The 21,114-nt window shown below is 37.3% G+C and overlaps 1 protein-coding gene across 2 annotated transcripts in view; it reads left to right on the top strand.

Annotated features, from left to right (window-relative positions):
* LOC149813180 (uncharacterized) overlaps positions 1–13,620 on the top strand; it is a 152,779-nt gene extending 139,159 nt beyond the window's left edge. For both annotated transcript variants that reach the window (XM_089992187.1, XM_089992186.1), the window contains exons 12-15: positions 5,283–5,359; positions 12,715–12,849; positions 13,027–13,095; positions 13,179–13,620. In XM_089992187.1, the coding sequence (XP_089848313.1) occupies positions 5,283–5,359; positions 12,715–12,849; positions 13,027–13,095; positions 13,179–13,451 (554 nt within the window). In that variant the 3' untranslated portion in view covers positions 13,452–13,620. The remainder of the gene's footprint in view (positions 1–5,282; positions 5,360–12,714; positions 12,850–13,026; positions 13,096–13,178) is intronic.
* The last annotated feature ends 7,494 nt before the right edge of the window (positions 13,621–21,114 follow it).

Genomic DNA, 21,114 nt, shown 5'->3' with positions numbered 1-21,114 from the left:
GTTTCATCGTAGTCCTGCCCATACTGCTGTGTGAAGCCTCGTGCAACCAGACGAGCCTTATAGCGCTCAACACTGCCATCCGGTTTGTGCTTGATCTTGTACACCCATTTGGATCCTACAACATTCTTGTTATCTGGCCTTGGTACAATCTCCCATGTATTGCATTCATGCAATGCTTCCATTTCCTCATTCATCGGCTCTACCCAGGCACGGGAATGTACATCCTCATGAAAGGAGGAAGGTTCTGTTTCTTTGGACACTCTAGTTAGAAATGTTTGAAAATCCAAAGAGAAATTGTTATAACTTACTCAGCGATCTATAGGATGTCTAATCCGAGTGGAACGTCGTAGAGGAGTCTCATCATTGACTGGATGAGCTCTACGAGAATAAACAAGGCCAGAAAAACGTGAGGATGTTGTTGTAGGAGGAATGTCTTCCATATGTGGTTCCACATCGAAAGTATAAGGTTCATTGTTTGTCAATAAAGATGAATCCTCATAAGACAACGAATCATATAAAAGTGAGTCACTGAGCCAAGGATCATAATTGTCCTGTGTATCTGTGGAAGATGAACCCAGAGTGTCAAAATTTTCATCATAAAAAACATTTCTAGATACCCGAATTTTGCCTGTATGAGCATCATAACACTTGTATCCCTTATAGTCATCTGCATACCCAAGAAACTTGCACTGCACAGCTCTGTCTTGAAACTTATTTCTCAATGAATGATCAATATGAACATAACATACGCAACCAAAAGGATGTAGTTCTTCATATGATGGATGACAATTATAAAGAATAAAATACAGAGAATTATCTTCAAGGATGGTCATGGGCAACCTGTTGATAACGTAAACAACTGTATGGAAAGCCTCTGTCCAAAGAGAGAAAGGAATACCCACAGTGTGCATCATGCTCAAGGCTGTCTCAACAATATGCCTGTGTTTTCTCTTAGCTACTCCATTTTGTTGAGGGGTATGAGGGAAAGAAATGTTACGTGTGATGTCATGCTCCTTCAAATATTCACTAAAATCATGGGATATGTATTCTCCCCCCCATCACACTGGAAATATACAATATTGGTATTGAATTGGTTTTGAACTAGTGTATGGAACTGTTTGAACAACTTGAAAACTTCATGTTTGTTTTTCATGAAGTAAATCCAACTAAATCGAGTGTAAGAGTCAAGAAAGAGTACATAGTATCGAGATCCAGAAAGAGAGACAGTGGGCGCAGGACCCCAAACATCTGAGCATATAATCTCAAAAGGATTTGTTGCTCTTTTATTGATACTATGAAAAGGAAGTACATGACTTTTGCATAAGTGACAACTTGGACATTTTGACTCTAAACTGACTGCGGGTATTAAACCTTTAGCAGACTTGTCAAGAAAAACTTGACTACAATGACCCAAACGAAGATGACATAAGTTTGGCTTATTAAGTTTCAAGACTCTAGATGAAGAACTATGATCTGTAGATCGACTCAAAAATGTTGTAAAGGAAGAAGTTGAAGAAGCCACGGCTACGGAAGACGACGTCTTCAAAGGCACATGAGATTCTTCAAAGACGTACATGTTCCCGCGCCGTTCACCTTTAGCGAGCGTCTTCTTGGTGTGAAGATCCTTAAGATAAACAGAAGGAGTAAATTCAACGGAAGAATTGGTTTCATCAAATAGAATATTCTTTTGAATAGCAGGTGTGAGTAAGACATTTGACAAGGGTAATTGAGATTCAGGCAAAGAAAGGGAGACATTTCCAGTGTGAGAGATGGGGTGGTGAGATCCATCTCCTATGACTATAGTGTCATTTCCAGTGTAAGGAGTCAAGTGAGAAAATTTACCTGCATCAGAAGTAACATGTGCTGCTGCCCCTGAATCAATATACCATATACCTTCATCATTTTGGCGCAAATTCATCTGATTGAAAGTAGTCATAAGGATATTTTGTACGTTCTATGGAAGAACCTGTCCCTGAGGAGTGCGTGCAAACGTCTGAATTGCCTTCTGCCCTGGCCTACTATCTGGCCTCCCTGTTTTGTTCTGGTTCTGAGGATTGTACCAGCAATTTGCTTTAACATGTCCCCGCTTATTGCATAGAAAACAAGTAGGAACACGTCCCCCTCGTGATACACTGCCTGAGCCACTACCTCCTCCACCTGGTGTAGGTAGTAATCCTCCTTTGTTCATAGGTGTTCCATTGGGACGAGGAGTAAATAAGACTCCTGTTTGAATAGGCGTATGTGCCATCATCACAGGATGAGCATCATCTGACACGTGTTCCTGATTTAAACTGACCTCATATTGCAAAAGCTTAGATTGAAGATCATCAAAACATGGAAGAACTGAGACAACCTGGAGTGTCGTGCAAAACATGCGATATTCAGGTCCAAGGCTACCTAATACCTGTTGTACCATATCCTTATCAGATACAGGACTTTCAATGGCAGCTAACTGATCTATAATCACCCTGACATCCCCCATGAACTCTGTAATAGATTTGTTTCCTTTTCGCATGGATTGGAATTGCCACTTGAGTTGCAAAACCCGAGATTCGGAAACCTGAGAAAAGGAATGAGCTAGTCCATTCCACAACTCGGCTGCAGATTGATCATCAGAAATAGTTTGTAAAACACAATCAGAAAGTGTGGAAGTTATGTAAGCAACTAATGTCTGATCTCGTTGTACCCATATATCATAAGCAGGATTGGTGGTTCGAAGTTGACTCACCTTCACATCTTCACCTGTTATCTCTTGCACGATATGTGTAGGTGGGGCGGGTGATCGCCCATCTAGATGCCCATAAAGACCATGACTGCAAATAAAAGGCACAATCTGACACTTCCAAAGTAAGTAGTTATCATGGGATAACTTGTGGGTCATGAGGTGAGTAAGAAAACTAGGGTTCAACTTGGAATCCATGGATTATATGAAGAATGAATAGGAAATAGGAATGGGATGATACCAAAATAGGGTGCCGACTGTACTGATAGTGTATTGAGAGAAAAACAACAATGTTGTGTGTTGAAAATAATATCAGTGCCTTCGTCACACAGAGGAGTAGTGACGTGCGAACCAGAAAATGTTGAACAAAAATATTTTTGGGGTGAAAATCAAAGATTCGGCAGACTGGAACAAAATATTAAGACGTGCGTACCAGAAAAATATTGAAAATGAAAAAGAACCGAAAGAAAAATTAGAATGACGTGAAAAAGGATTAAGGAAAAGAGAAAGAAATAAATCTGATTAAGGAAAAGAGACAGAAATAAATCCTACGTCCTTTAGAAGCACGTGTTGGTCCTTATAGGTCTTCTAGATGATTGATTTTCGCGCCTGTGCTTTGATACCATGTTAGAAAGATCAACCTGCAAGAGACAAAAGTGAGGTAAAGAGAGAAGAGGGGAGTCAGCGGCAATAGGGTTTTCCCTTTTCTATTACTATTTATATGTATTGTACAAAGTATAACATTACACAAGTAATAAAAATAAATTACAATATGCCACCGCCCACGCATACCGAGGTGGATCCTTGGAATGTGATGTGGGTCGGATCTATGATCCAAAACTAACACTTATCATGTATATAACCATGTATGCAAATCATGTATATAATCATGTATGAAATCAAGCATGTGTTAATACTCTCATTTTTTCTTCTATACTTGTGCACCTAACAGTTTTTCACAAATCTGACCCATTTCATGGGCGCAGGTGATGATTAGAATTAAACGAAAGGTGATTATGCGATTGCAAGATGGCCTCGAGATCTTACTGTTTCTTTTAGTTTCCGTGTCCTAGACATGTTCTTTGGGCTTAGTGTTTTGTACACGGGTTTCCTCAGGAAATCCCCTTTTTGTATAAACTGAAGTTTCTTTCTATACACATGGTTTTAATTGTTGATTCGTTGATGTAAGTTTGTCCGCAGTAATGCGCCCAAGGTTTGCCTACTTGTTATTTTCAAAAGTCGTTTTTGCTGATCCACTAATTTTCAGTCTCTTTTAAGTTCTAAAAATTTTACAAGTTCAAAATTTTGGGGCGTTACATTAGTAATTAAGTTGGTTTAATTAGGGAACTCCCTAAGGGGCGTGCCACCTATAGGGTCTAGATTCAATGTATAGTTATTGTTAGATTAGGTTATAACTTGTTTCTTAAATGTTAATTTGTTAGTTGCAGTTGTAGCTTTACTTGTTATTGAATTTTGATTTTTGGAATAAAAGTTGTTAGCCTGTACTCTTACTGGTTTAGTTGGTTGTTAAATGTTAAATTAGTTTATGATGTCTTGTTGGAATAATAGATTTTGATTTTTGAAAAATATATATACATATATATATATATATATATATATATATATATATATATATATATATATATATATATATATATATATATATAAACGCCGTGTCCGCGTACCTGTATACCCTTCATATATTATTTTGGAATCACTGTGTTGTACCTTTCATACCCGCACCCGTAGCTTGAGAACAAGCATTACATTACAAGAGGGGATTCATCGCCTATTTATACACAAAAAGGAGTAACAAGAGCCATTGGGAGCACTGCCAACAACTCTATTTCAAGGGCATTATAAGGTCTATAATGCCCTTGATAAATGAATTAAATGAGGAAGAAAGAAAACTCTAAAATGTCCCTAATGAACACAACTAATTACATAAGATGAAATGACTAAAATACCCTTAATGGGTTTTACTTATTACATCAAGAATATATATATATATATATATATATATATATACTTTAAGACATTACAATACCAAATCTATAGTCATTGGCAGTCAAATAAAAAACTAGGAAACTTGGTCAAAATAAAAATGAAATATCTTGGTGACATGCTTTGATTTTTCAGTAGATGGACGAATGATGGTTAAAAGTCATCAAAGATATTAATCCTAAAAATTTTGTTATTGGGAAAAAACTACGATAATTTATGGAGTGATAGGTTAGTTATCATGGCGTATACTCAAATTAGCTTATAACCTAATTGACTGTCTTATCATTTCTAAAACAATGCCAACAGTTGACACATGTTGGTTCATTTGGTTTAATGGTTGAACTAAGCAGTTCAGCCAGTTCAAAGTTGTTTTTTAAGAAAACTTGTTTCCCTCTATAAACCATATTGGATTATTGACCTGCTCATCATTGAAATCCTGTTTCAAGTTGCTGTTCCAATGATGACTTTTTAGAGTTTACTGTCAATTTATGTCATTATCATTTTCTGGTTCCATATTTTCTTCTTTCTCTAATCTAGTCATTCTGCTTGCATACAGATGCTCACCGTCAACGTATTGTTAATTGGATCAATGCAACTGGTGGAACATCATCAGCTTTTGATGTTACTACTAAGGTAATCTCTTACTTCACTTGGTGACTACTTCACAAATGTTTTGAAATTTTTCGCAAATGACAGGATGTTTTTTTAGATGTTTCAATACTTAGTGCCACTGACTATGTCCTAAACTATGTCACACGGACTCGGCTAAGAGGTCGATGCACCCGTGTCGACACGCCCCGACACGGGTGCGGCTTCGGACACGGGGCGGACTCGGTCAACAAGTGTCGGACTTGGTCAATGCACCAGGGCTGAGACCATCTACATTTTGGACTCGGACAACTTTGACCGAGTCTATTTTGTCCATTTTTAGGGCAAAAGACGTATAAAAACAAAAAAAAAATGATCTTTTTATATGTTTTTAAATATATATATATATAGCCGTCTTATTATTGTTATATATATATATATATAGTCGTGTCCCCGTGTCCAAAATTTTTTAAATTGCTTTGCACCCGTGTCGCACCCGTACCTGCACCCGCACCCATTTGACATAGGTCCTGAATTTTTTTGGAAACTGATGAAATTCAATTCTATTTAGCTATGTGAGTTTATGTAATACAATGGCTTGATCATACAAATATTAGTTGTTGAAGTACTGCATAATTTAGTTGATGAAATATGATTTCCTTACCGTGCCAATGGATCGGGCCTGTCGGAAAAAAGGGAGCAGGGAGGGGCTTGACCCCCTCCCCTGTCGTAACAGGGAGCAGGGAGGAGGTTGGGCCCCTCCCCTGCTAAAGATGGTGCAGGGAGGGGGTTTGACCCTTCCCTTGGCCGCAGGGAACACAAGGAGCAGGGAGGGGGCTCGACCCCTCCCTGAAATCAGAGGGAGTAAGGAGGGAGCTCGACCCCTTCTGCGTACTACGAAGGCAAGGAGGGTCGAGTCTGTGAAAGTATCTTCAATAAGATAGAGTCAAGATCACAATATTCTTGATGACAAACGCGTGCACATAAGCACAACAAGAACATGTAGAACACTTGTGCACAAAAGCACAATACAAAAACACTCAAATGCTCAAAGGCATACAAATGAACATTAAAATCTCATAGAAATTACTATTGGGCTTTGACCCAAAGCCTTACATTTACAAAGGGGGAGAGCCCCTATATATACACATATGATGGCCTTGGGGGGGCCAACATATAGCTGTTGGAGCCCCTCCAACGGTCACAATTGTGACTGTTGGAAGGGCCCAACATATGGTTGGGCCCCCAAGATTTGGTCAAAAAGTCAAAACAAAAAGTCAAAAAAGATAAAAATACAAGGAATAAAAAATGTAAAATTTACATACATATTCGTAATACGGAAGGCCTTCTATAAAAAAAAGTGATGCCCTTGTTCAAAATCTAATCTAAGACCATGAAGAAATTGAAAGAAATGTTCATTTTCGATTTGTTCTCTTCTCATTTTAATATCTTCCGGAGCTACCCACTTGGGCTCAAGAAGAACAAGTTCATCCCAAAGGAGAGAAAAAGCACTAAAATAATCCAGACACTCATGTCCCCTTGTTTAGTGGATCTAATCTTTTCTTGACAAAAAAATCGTCTAGCTAGATCCTTTGGGGGTATACATACCCTTAAGGAAGAACCAAGCGTCATTAGTTCTTCTAAACTTTAGCAATGTTGGCACAAATCTTTATGTCAACATTGTTCATGTAACGATCCAAATTCATACCCTTTGAAAATTCGGAATATTTTTTTTTTCTATGCGGAAACCTTCCCAGAGATCCGGGGTCCTCACAGTTCCACTTTCCATTGGATAGCTCAACCACTACAAACGAAGTTGCAATCATCATCCATAACAACCAACTAAAACTCTTTTATTAATGAACCAATAAGAGTCTCATACACAACTCAAAAGTGAAGAAACAACTGCAGAAATTTAAAAGAACTAAGAGAAGCAAAAATAGAGCCATTATGTCCCCTGCTGAAACTGACAAGCGCAAGTATGACTCTCATCCATCCCCAGTAGCCAGTCCAGCCTCACTGTTCACCATGTCCTGTGAAAAACCAACAAAGTAGGGTGTCAGAACCGAAATTCTGAGCACAACTACTTCTAAAGAAACCAGGTGAGACAAAGAACATGGATAAGATTTCATGCAGTGATTTGAGTGAGTGCAGATATAAAATTTGCAACATTCAAATATCCATAACTACCAATAATTGCATATACTCACCGGTCAAGAACAGTAAAGCAATGTCATATATCAAGAACTAAATAACCAAACCTTGCAGCATGATTTCAAGAAGTAAATCATATGCTACTACCAAATCATGTCATGATATCAAGAATGATTCAAACATGCATGATCTAATGCATAACAGAAAAATGCATGATTATGTGCAATGCATGATTTCTTCTGTTATCTTTCATTTAAGTTCCATCTTTCCATATGCATGCCCTATTAGATGCACAACCTTAAGTTCCTTTTTTTAATTAGCGTTGCCTGCGGATACACCAAATGGGTACAAACCCCGAGGTCAAGTAGGTTCCCATGGTAATTTAGCACACAATTTGTATTTTATTACTGGGTTCCAACTTAGCCCTCGACCGAATCACCTTCGGAACATTAGACCTCCACGTCTAATGTCGGGGACACAAGGGACACCCCACGCCCACAAGTGCCACTTCCTTGGTACCATAAACAACAGCTGTGTCAAACACACCATTCCCGGGTAAAGTGACGGACTCTCCCTAAAACCGTGGCCAGGAGAAAGAACCTCAATATCGGGTTCAGGGGACCAGATTACAACACACAGAGTTTTTGTATCCTCACAGTCTCCCCAAGACCGGATTTCTAAGATTCTCATACTCCAGATGAAATATCCTAGAATGTATATTACATTGTTCTTATTCATTATATTTTTATTAAAGTTTATTCTTTAAGTTTGCAACACCATATATAAAAGTAAAGTGAAAACCTACATCCTCCCTTGCGGGGACCCATTACGGAACTCCAGCCCGTATAAACCACTAGAACAGTGTAGTAATGTGTCAAATCATCTTATGTGGTTTAAGTGATGCATTTAAAAATATATGAGAAAGAAAACCAAACCCACGACTCTCCAAGCCGATGATGGTCCATTTAGGTCATCAATGCATCACATGATAAAACCAAGTAGTGTTTAATTCATAACACTAGGCCAAAGTGCCAAAAGTATGTGCACTCATGAAATCATACACCCAAACATACGCATGTCATAACTCATTCATATGCATTTTCAATATGTGTGTGTTACCTACATCACATACGGGTATTAACCAATCCAGGGTTTCTTTAAGTGTGTGAGTGTACATGTAAAGTTTCACATATTCATCAAGCATACATGCTCAAAAAGGAAAACCAGTAACTGAATCATGCTCACACTCACGAGTACCATAATCATAACAGTCAAGTGAAAACATAAACCTCCATGACAACCAACATACCAGCCTTTAAATCACTCATAGAATTCTGAACACGAATAACATGTTCAGCTAAAGATAACAAAGCAAGACACATTACATATAAAATTTCAGTTTTATGTGTCCATCCCTTATAAACATAGTAAAATAAACCCTATTATACACAGCTGAAAATTTCAGGTTATGTTTAAATGATCCCATGCTACATCTTATAAATATGTGCTTAAGCCACACTCAAGAACTAGCTTGATATACTTTAAAGAAATTTCGTGATTCAAATAATAATCTGTTTAACCAAACCAGCTATATTCATGTGTTGCTAGAACAAAAAGGAAATCTCTAGCATAAGCAATAATTCCAGCTATTACCCATGAATAGATTTAATGTCATGACCACCATATTTAGCTTAATGCGCAGCACGCATTCAAGCTGTTTACCTTCACAAATTCCACGTCAAAATAGCCCACATACACAAGAGTTTTATTTTCTGGTTAGCACTGGAATAACCCACAGAAGGTGGGTACCTAACAAGTATTTGTTTTCTTTCAGTCAACAATTAGACTAACCACTATACAGATTCCTCCAAACTAAACTATTCATGAAATACCCAAATCAAGAGTCTACTAAACACCCTAAAGCTTCAATTTACCATGACATGTAGATTTTAACTTTGTCTTCAATCTTTATATAAAAATGAAAGTGAACATTTCTATTGAACTTCAGCAGCATCACATAAGTAAGAAAATAAACCTTTCCATAAGGGAAACAACCTAACGTATCAATGTACTGGGCTAGTACAAATATTTCCAGAAACCCGTTAATTCATCTATTATTCTTCATCTCACAGAAAATAGATTACAAAAGTTATATTCCACAGAACAAAACTTTAACTTAAATACACCGATCTCACTAATATCATACATAAAATGACAGAAATCAACAATACAGATCGATTATCATAAGAACTGTGAAACAAAACAAAAAGAGAAACCTTCACCCCCAATCCAATCGCTCAGGGTGATCAAAACAGGGAAAACCCCTGTTTCACGATTTCAGGGTATTTGGCAGAAATCTGTAAGCCCTCTTAGGAAAAATCCAAAAAAAAAAACAAATACGTTAACCGAGGTCTTAAGCCCTTTAACATACATCCAACCCCCCCTTCTATTAGGAAAACTGAAAATCCCCAAATTGAAAACCCTTAACCGAAAAAAATTAGACCCCCAACAAAATCAACTAGGTTTCCGAAATCCCCAAACTCTAAGGGTTAGGGATTTCCGACAGCATGAACCCCTCCTCTCAAATCACTACCCGAAATCGAACTCAGGTTCGATCCCTCACCCAAAATCCAAGAAGCACCGTACCTTTTTGAAGCTTTTCTGACGATCTTTCCGGTGATCGGAGGCTGGGGACGCAAAGCAGAGCCGGCTGGTGATGCTCCTTTCACTGCCGTGACAGGGTGCTCGCTGGAGGTCGGCGATAGTGGATGTGGGTTGCCGCAGCTTTTTTCGGCGATCTTCTACCCTCCGGCGCACGCACACAGACAGAGAGAGAGACTGAGTGGAGAGGGCAAAACCCCTCTCCACTCCTCCTTTTATCGACCCCAAAACCCCTCCTCTACCGAGAGGTGCGGTGTCGGTTATGCCCTGCGTAACCCCCCCCCCCCCCCTCTGCGCCTTTCTTGTTTTCGGTTACAGCATTATCGGGCAACCCTTATCGGGTTGCCCCTTTTCTTTAAAAGGCTGCTTACACAGGGGCGCGGCTCGGGTCTGAACCCGAGACCCGTAACCCGACCCCAAACTATATGGATCCAACTGTGGATCCTCGGATAAATTTAAAAAAAAAACTTAAAAGTTTATTTATTTATTGTTATTATTATTATTATATCGAGATTCATATCATTTATACCTAATTTCCCTTTTATGGGTCCTAGATCCGAAATGTGGATCTAGACCCAATTTGCAAATTTTGAAACATTTTGTAACATAAACAAAAAATTTTGGTAGCAAAAATTTTCGGGTTTTACAGTTCATGAACCATGCCAAATTTTTGGTGTGGTTACTTTCTCAATCCTCTACCTTTGTTTGATGCGCATTAATCGCTTTAATACGGTCTTCACCATCAAGAGCTTTTTCAACAACACCTTCGATCTTTGTGAGCTTCAATCAATGTTGGTTCAAGAGTGGTCCCCATCACAAAGCCCCATAGTTTCTTTCCACGAAGATGGTTCTCCATAGCCGATGCCCACATCAAATAATTCAAACCATTGAGCTTGAAGAGAGAGAACTTTAAAAAAATCCTAAGAGGAATCTTCCAAGATCACAAAGAACCCAAATGGCTCTCATACTATGTAATGAAATATGCGAAAATACAAACTACAAATGATAACACAAGAGGGTTCAATAAAGAACCAAATATCACAAGCACATAAAGTGCAAAATACACAAACCCACTATTGGGTGAATACCAAAAGGCAAAAGAAGAATATTATTAAAGAGAGAAGGTGTGAGAACACGGACATATAATGAAGGGGAAGACCCCTTTATATACAAAAAGGAAAAGGGAGAGAGAGGGGGGCCATTGGGGCTCCCACTAATAGACGTTGGGGCGCCCCGTCTATTTAATTGGGGCCCCAATGGTCCCAAAATAAAAGAAATAAAAAAGGAAAAAATAGAAAATAAGAAAATAAAAATGAACCTAAATAAGTTGTATACAACATATATTACACATTAAAAAGACCAAAATATCCCTATCGGGTATTTTGGAATAAACAGGGATATATATATATATATATATATATATATATATATATATATATATATATATATATATATATATATATATATATATATATATATATATATATATATAATTTAACACCCCCCATGGAGCACTTTCCCCCCAAAGTGTCCCTTTCAAAGGAAAGAGGCTTCCTTTGGGTGGGAGTGTAACAAACACCCTCAAAGAGAATTTTATCACTTATTTATTTTGTCAGTTGTTTAAGACAGAAGCAAAAGCATAGGTGTCAGCGCTGTTTTGACTGATTAGACTAGCATCAAAGGTGCCATTTTGTTGCCCAAAGATTGTGAAGTGGAAATGCTGCAGATGAACTACACTGAATAATCCAAAGAGATGATATATGTTGTAAACGTGTAAATGCAAGAGATTATCCTCTGAGTAACCCAGTTCAGATAGAAATAAAATTGGTTTAACATGCAAGAGTAAGAAAGTTATTTGATATTCTGAGGAAAGAAGTTGTTGCACATTTAAAATTGGTAGAGTATAGAAATACACAGGCCTGGTGTGGTGGGGGCATTGTTTCTTACATGCTATGTCTGTGACACCTTGTGACATTATTCAGAAGATAGTTGTTTGATATTTCATATTTGATGAAAGAATCACACATTTGGAATTGGCAGAATACAGAAATAGAAAAGCCTGGTATGGTGCCTGGATCGTTTTTTTAAGTGCTATGGCAATGATAGTTCTTGACATTGTTGGAGGTGTTGATGCTTGCACACATTGCAGTGGTTCTACTTATTGTCTACATAATAGAAAGCACCAATCTATCTAGTTTATTGATATATGAAGCCAAGACAAAAAGAGAGGCAGGTGGAAATATTGTGAACATGGAATATTTTCCGTGGCCAAAAAGACCATAAAGCAAATTACTTGAGCGATGAATTTTGTTTTCCTTGAATGCAAAATGTGGGCCTAAAAAGAAAAAGTATCACCTACATGAATAAATTAATCTATAAAAGAATGAAGCGTGTCAAAACTCACAAAACCAAATATTAACTGGTGATTCTGATTACTGAGTGTAGGCAAACACATAATGGTGAACTTTTCACCTGATGCATCACATGTTTTCCTGTGTGTGATGGATACATACTGCAATGACATGCATCGAGAGACCATTTAGTCTCATGGTAATTTATTATTCCTTTCAATGCTTCATGGGCAGGGAATCCTTCATTCTGCTTTGCATACTCAGTACTGGAGGCTAATTGACCCTCAGGGAAAACCAACAGGAGTTATGGGCTGGTGGCCCTCACGTGCCGTGACATTTTTAGAAAACCACGACACTGGATCAACACAGGTCTCTCTCTCTCTCTCTCTCTCTCTCTCTCTCTCTCTCTCTCTCTCTCTCTCTCTCTTTCTCTCTCGTGTGCGTAAATGTGGTGAAGACTAGTAGGTGCAAGAACTTGATAAGCCAATGAAGACAGTCTTCATGCATTAATAATTTGTTAAGGAATTTATTATTATCAAATCACAGGGACACTGGCCATTCCCAAGGGATAAACTGACACAAGGACATGCATATATTCTAACACATCCTGGAACGGTAATCCCACCTGCTCCTCTGTGTGTATCTGTGCGAATGTGTTAGAATTGGGCTAATTTACATCAAAATGCTTGCACCTGCAGCCTGTGATCTTCTATGATCATTTTTATGATTTCGGTCTTCGTGAAACAATAACGGAATTGATTGAGGCCCGAAGCAGAGCTGGGATTCACTGCCGCAGCTCTATAAAAATTTTTCATGCAAATAATGACGGGTATGTCGCTCATATTGGAGACAATCTTGTAATGAAGTTAGGCCATTTTGATTGGAATCCCTCCAAAGAAAATCAGTTAGATGGAAGCTGGCAGAGGTTTGTTGACAGGGGTTCCGACTATCAGCTTTGGTTAAGACAGTAAAGATATCTTTCTTCAATATTTTGTGTTTAATATCTGTATATTCGTGTATTTCCAACAATTTACTTATTCCCTTGTATTTTTCCTGTGGCATGACATTATCACTGGATTGATGGACATTGAGAAACTTTATATTCTTTTGATTATATTTTCAGTTTTCTTCTAGTATTAATAACATTTTGGTGAAACTAACTGCTATAAGTGGAACAGATAAACTGTTGCCGTAGTTGTTGATTGTCATTGTTAGATTAGGAGAATAGTGTCAACAAGCACGAGTTAACATCTTTACCAGTGTTATCAAAAACGCGCCTTGAGGCACAAAAGGCGCACCTCGCCTTGAGGCGCGGCCCTCTGTGCCTCAAGGCGCAAGCTTGAGGCGCAAAAAAAAAGTTTTTTTTTTACAACAGGATTTCTGAGACATGATCAACAAGATTTTTGTAAGTTAATCTCATATATTTTCCAGTTATGCAATCAATTTCTTAGTATATTACTATATTTTAACTTTTGTTGGTTAATCTCATATATTTTTCAGTTATTTCAGTTATGTAATTAGTTTCTTAATATATTTTACCTTTTGTTGGTTAATCTCATATATTTTTCAGTTATGTAATCAGTTTTTTAGTTACTTTTATATGTTAATCTCATATTTTTTAGAATAATCTCATATATTTTAATTTTTGTAGGTTAATCTCATATATTTTCCAGTTATTTCAGTTATGTAATCAGTTTCTTAGTATATTTTAATTTTTGTTGGTTAATCTCATATATTTTCCAGTTATGTAATCAGTTTTTAGTTACTTTTATATGTTAATCTCATATTTTTTAGAATAATCTCATATATTTTAACTTTTGTAGGTTAATCTCATGTATTTTCTAGTTATTTCAGTTATGTAATCAGTTTGTTAGTATATTTTAACTTTTGTTGGTTAATCTCATATATTTTTCAGTTATGTAATCAGTTTTTTAGTTACTTTTATATGTTAATCTCATATTTTTTAGAATAATCTCATATATTTTCCAGTTATGTAATCAGTTTCTTAGTATATTTTATCTTTTGTTGGTTAATCTCATATATTTTCCAGTTATGTAATCATTTTTTTAGTTACTTTTATATGTTAATCTCATATTTTTTAGAATAATCTCATATATTTTAATTTTTGTAGGTTAATCTCATATATTTTCTAGTTATTTCAGTCATGTAATCAGTTTCTTAGTATATTTTAACTTTTTTTTGTTAATCTCATATATTTTTCAGTTATGTAATCAGTTTTTAGTTATTTTTATATGTTAATCTCATATTTTTTAGTACTTGTTTGAGATTTTCTATTTCTTATTGGTTGTTATTTCATCAATAAAGCATTTATTTATTTATTTATTTATATTTTTAGATATTTTTTTTATAATTTTTTTAAAGTTTTCAAAAAAAATATTTGAGGCTTATGCTTTATGCCTCGAGGCTTACACCTCGCCTCGGTTTTTGGTGGAGCGCCTCGCTATGCCTCAACGCTTTTCACAACACTGATCTTTACTCTTTTGAATTCGAGCAAGTACTGAAAATAGTTTCACAGAATAAAAACCAAGTGTTCTTTGAAATTTTCTTAATGTGTTCATTTTATGTTATTCGGAGTTATGACAGTTTCATAGTATATTGAGACGATATGTTATTATCTATGTTCGAACGTTGTAAAACCATTCTCATACTCTATTCTCTGTCCAAATGCCTGCGCTTCTCAGTAGAAGTTGCCTTTTTCTTGGATTAAAAAGAAAAAACCCTCTTTTTTGGTTCAAGATGAAAACTTCTAATGCGAATACCTCTGGAATTCCACGACAATCTTTTCATTAATCTGAGCTATTTGGATGGGGAGGACTTCTGAGCCCTCTTGTTCCTTCTTTGGCCTCCACCAAATTGATGGGGTTCAAGAGTCTCAACATTCATTACATTCAACCTGGGAATCTGCTGGACTTTCCACTAACCAAGCTTTCCTCCATGGAGATTGTTTTATTCACATTAGCAGTTTCTACCAAAAAACAATGTAATATGCAGTTGCTAGACCCAGCCTATAGCGGCCAAATGTATCTATCCATCCTTACATCCTTCAGATTTCAGCTGTCCTACCATAGATAGCCTGATTCTTTCACACCTAGAAGCCTAGTGAGTGCTCCACGTTGTAATAATTCAGCAAATAGAATCCGTCTGCGTAAACTGTTCCCTGGCCTATAGGTCCTCTACCACAAGGGCAAAATTCTAGCTCTTTCTAGAATGGTACCTTAATCTTATTCTTACTAATGGTTCAGCCCACTTTGAAAGGATTCCTTTTTCACCTTCCGCTCAGGCGATGTACAAAAGACCCAACGCCAATTCCAAGAAGCAATAATTTGTATGATCTTTTTTTGTCCAGAATTTGATCAGAGTAGAATTGCTATATTAGAACCATAGCCAAAAGAAAGATAGTTATCGTGTCCTGGGTATGAATTTGAGCGACTGAAGATAAGGCTAGGTAATTTTTTTAATTACGAGTGTTTAGGTATAAAACTTGAATTATAGAAAAAAACCTTGAGCGAATTTGTAAATAACCCTTGATTGATGTGGCACGTCATCACAGGTATAATGGATGGCCATTCGGATCTTTTTCTTTTACTTGACATAACCTGAACCCGAACCTTTCTATGTCCTATCTTGTTCAATTTGAACAAATGGGTCTGGTACTCAACCCATTGCAGACCTATCTGTGATGAGCTGGTTCGAAATTTCCTAACCAGGGACTTATTCGTTGTAGTCTTTTGACACGACCCATCAAATCTCGGTCTGGTCATATCTAGTCATCTCGGGTCTGGGTCTGGTGACCTATCAACTCCCACAAAGATGCCCATGATTGTACAAAGAAAAGGGCACAAGAAAGAAACACACCGACTTGTTTTATTTATCCAAGTGAGAACATAAAAAGAAAAGCTCCGGCTAGAGGTCTTTTAACTTTCAAGTCAAATAGTCAATCAGAAAAGTGAATCAGTGGTCAATCACACGCACACTATATAGAGCAGCAAGTGCTTGCATCTGTGAAGGTAAAAAAAGTAAATGGCCGTGCCGTTCCCTCACAGTTTTTTCCACTTTAATGGACGTGTAAAATAGAGACAGACATTTTCTTGATAAAAATCCGTACAAGATATGATTGTTAACCTTTTGGTTTGAAACGATGTGTTTGATCATGGCGCGCCCGGTAAGGCAGGCACTTGGCCTATACAATGTGTATGATTGACGATTGATTTTCCTTTCTGATTAGACTATTGACTTAAAAGACCTCTATTTTTCAATACTGTGGAAGCTCTTCTTCTTTTGTTGCTCACCGGCATCTCAAAGTCTTGGAGAAATAAAAACAAAAGGACAATGATGCAGATGACCATTCTTAGTTTTGACGGAGATTAGAGAAATGTCCCTATTGAGTATGAAGGTGCATGTTTGGCGAGGAAATATCACTGAGACAGGAAATTAGATAACTCATGGCAACAGCTCTGCTTTAAAAGAGGATGGAGGAAGTAGGAGATGGGTAGCATGAGCAATCTTAATATAATATAGAGATGATTCGATTCTCGACTTTAGTAGATGATGTTATGGACGATGAGCAAGTTAGTCAAGTGAAAGTGATTGAAGTGCATGTTTAAGTCCTTGCTGGTTCTGAACAAAAACAATGAGAAAGAGAGGACGTCATTGTATCTCCGTTAGTTTCTTCAGAAGTTAAGGCTATTAAAGATTGCTGTTGTTGGTAAGCGTACAGTTTTCTCCTCATATCGATTGGCAAATTGGCTTGATTCAGGCAGAGGTGGGGAACTCAGTCAATAGTGGGCAATTTCCAAGCACTCCATCAGATTCGGGCAGAGTGCGAATTATGATAAGATTTTTGGAGAGGCAGGTGTTGAATATGGATAAGGGAAGGAATCCTGATTTTAAGGAACTAGATAGATATGTCTTCCAAGGAAGGTTTGATTTCTTGACATCTCGGTTTAGATAAGGAAGTCTTGAAACCGATCTCTCCTAATGTGGAGAAGGGTCAATGTGAATTGGAGCAAGGGTCTATAATATCCAAGACCAGTAAGCAATGAAGCCGAAGTCTAGAGGTAAAAAATTAAGGGATATTATATCCAGTCAAGCAATATTCAGCTGGTTGACGAAAATATTAATGGTGCTAACACTGTGAAGGAAGATTCATTGCTCAAACCAATGTCCAAGAAGATTCTCCTCCTAAAACTATTTAGTTTTGTCTCTCAAAGGTCGGTGGTGATTTTGGCCTGGCGCATTCTCCACCTAATTCCTAAACCAATTACAACTCTTGTAATTTGATTGTTGGAGCGTTGGCCCTTATGACGGTGATTAAACCGTTTTCATTTGGAAAGATAAACCAATCCACCACCGGATTGGTATCAGAGTGGAATGAGTTGCAATGGTTATTATGTTTTTTCTAATGAACTGGTATGGGTCTGCCTAACCCCAGCTTTATCATTAAAAAAAAAAAGAATCTTGTGATCACCAAACAGGTTTTGTCATTGACCTTCAGCTTCAAACCAATTTGCAATTCGAAAATTCAAGCCCAATCACAATTCAATACATCTTGCTCTCTTTCAACTCCATCAGCTTTGGCGTCTTGACCTCAATGGCATTGACTCAATGGTTCTCTTGTGCGAACCACAAACAAACATGAAGCAAACCTCAAGATAAAGAGAAGAAAACAATAGAAGGAACAAGATTTACGTAGTTAGGCACTCAGGCCTATGTCTACAGGAGTAGGAGCAAAATCCACTAACAAGATACACAGTTTTAAAAAACTCGCCCGGTGAGTGACTCAGCACGAATCGCCCACTCTGTTTTTACAAAGCTCGGCCAAGTCATGGGTGAATCAGCCGAGTCATGGGCGATTCATATATATATATAATCTGATTATACATGTATTAATAAAATTATACATTAAATATATTATTAAAACTATCATATAATGCATATTATATATAATATTGCTAAAATGCTATATATATATATATATATATATATATATATATATATATATATATATATATATATATATATATATATATATTGAGCCGAGTGACGATTTTAAAACCATGACACGATGTGAAGAAATACAATGGTAAGAGAAGCGGAAACAGAAGCAGTCCCATCAGAACCCGCAACAGAAGCAGGTTGCAATCCGATAGTAGTATCTACCGCAACCTCAGTTGTTGCGGTATCTGTTGCCGCCTCAGTGCCAGCAGTCCCAACAAAACCCTCAAAAGAAGCAGGTTGCAGGCCGAGTTCACAGCAGAGGAAGTGGAACCTAGCAGCAGAGTCATTGAAGGTATAATTTATGTTGCTAATCCCTATGTGCATGTTTTGTTTGATTCTGGTGCTTTCGATTCTTTTGTATCTGTACTTTTTGTGAAACTCCTCTGACTGCCGACAGAGGAGTTAGATGTAAATATGGATGTAATCAGTCAGCTAGGTGTAAGTGTGGCTTGTGTGAAATGTATTCCAAAAATTGTATTGTCTATCTAAGGTTGTCAGCTGATCCCATCCTGCTGAAAATTACTTGTTACGATGTTATACTCGAGATAGATTGGTTGTACGAGCACTTCACCAGTTTGAAGTATCGAGGAAGAAAGGTCTTGTTAGAGAAACCCGATCAGCCAGTAATAGAGTTCAGCACAGTGAGCTACTCTATGGGTGAAAAGATGATATTTGCACTTAAGGTGCAAAGGTGTATATTCAGCAGGAATGTCAAGTTTTTCTCACCAACAACCTCCTAGTTTTGAGATTTAAAAAAAAAAAGTAAACCATTTCAAATGGAGCTATTTTTTTTCAAAAAAAAATGTATTAATGGCATGTGCATCTTACATGCTATCACTTTGTTTTTTAAGAATACTATAAGAATCCTAACAGATTTTGATATAAATCTGAGTTAGTATCCAAATCTGACGGGAATCTTATTTTGTAACTGAATCTGACCCAATTAACATTAGGATATAAAAATCTTTACCACAAATCCATAGAGTTTACATAGAGGATATCTACTAGCAACACTAATTCCATCTGTCTAGGTTTTTTTCTTTTTTCTTTTTTGTTAATAAAACATCTGTTGAGACTTGTTCCCTCTGAAAAACGAGAGAGAGAGAGAGAGAGAGGTTGGCATAAGGGATGGTCAAACGACAAATGGTTCTCATGGAAACTTGAATTCTCATTCCCAAGAAATGGCAAGAAAGCGAATTCTTTAGATTTCCATTGTTTGGATAACTCGACGGTGCTCAATGAATTCCTTTAAAATTCTCAGCTTATTCTAAAGCTTCTTATTTGTAAAAGTGGATATAGAAATGGACTTTATAGTTTTACTAACAAAATGGTCGCAACCAACTCCGACTCATTGCTACTTATTTATGAAAAGCTTGAAACAAGTACGAATGGAAGCCATACCATCCTAAAAGAAAGCCTCAGGGAGAGGGTTGTGTATGTTCGCCCCCGATGATTCACTGAATCCCACGTCCGTGTTCGGGGGATCGAATGAGCGCCACATATTCATGCACATGGGGCTCGTATTCCCGTGTATGTTGACATAACTTTGCATCGGACTCTGGTGTTGTTGCAAAGACTTAATCACCCTTACTTGCTTTTCTTGCCCTGAAATGACGGTTCGAGGAAATGACAAAAATATCCTCCATTCAAAAGTTGTGAAACGACGGGTGGGGAAAAGGACAAAAAAGTCCTCCTTCCAGAAAGTTTGATGTTAACCATTTAAAGTGGAGACGTTCGCCTGCGCCATCTGCTGTAACAGTGCTCCCATTATCAACGTTCCAGTGTTACAAAACATTCCAGTGTCTTCTCTTCATTACTGCTGTCGTTAGGCATCATGGAAGAAAGCAATGATTCACAAACATTCCAACCAGTGCCATTAAGGCACAGTGAGTAGCTTTTCATCTCATCATGCTATCGATGAAGAAGGCATGTCGTCTTGTGTGCCATTAAGGCATTGTTTGGTTATTGCAGGTAGATCTTGTTATTAAGAAGGTTGGAAACTTATCGATATTTGTAAGACGCTGGGACCTGTTGACAAAAACGCTTGTTTGCAGATGCTAGGAAGGACCTCTACCCCATCAGGTATCCTACAGTCACTCATCATATGCATTGTATCTCAAACCGCTGTATTAGTAACAAACTCTCGTTTTTGTGAGATACATTTTTGTTAGTTAATATCGATTTGTTTGCTATTATGTTCAAGTTCTTCCTTATCGATTTGTAATTTATTGTGCGATATATTTATCGACCTTTTAGATAGTATGTTTTTGTATCGTCGAGTTATAAGTTATAAAAACTGAACTGCCGTATCGATTTTCAATATCTGACAAATCGCTATACATATCGTTTTGTAAGATATTATATGTTTTGTAATATGTATTTGTAAGATATTTGTACACAGACTTTGAAAACGTTTGGGTGCAGAAACACATCTTGACACGCATGGCTGGGCGATTTTCGCATGCATATTGTTGCTCTCTCAACGACTTCTATTGAACTCGCTTTAGAGCCTCGTGGATATTATGAGAGCGTTATCGTCAACACACATGCACGACATGTTTATTTTATTGGCATGGTAAGCGACACGTCGATGCTCAGCACAAGCAAACATCAAAC

This window comes from Nuphar pumila, chromosome 16 (assembly GCF_984573655.1).
Source record: "Nuphar pumila chromosome 16, dmNupPumi1.hap1.1, whole genome shotgun sequence".
NCBI lineage: Eukaryota > Viridiplantae > Streptophyta > Magnoliopsida > Nymphaeales > Nymphaeaceae > Nuphar > Nuphar pumila.
The sequence above is the reverse complement of the archived record's forward strand: the minus strand, read 5'-3'. Positions and strand labels throughout refer to the sequence as shown.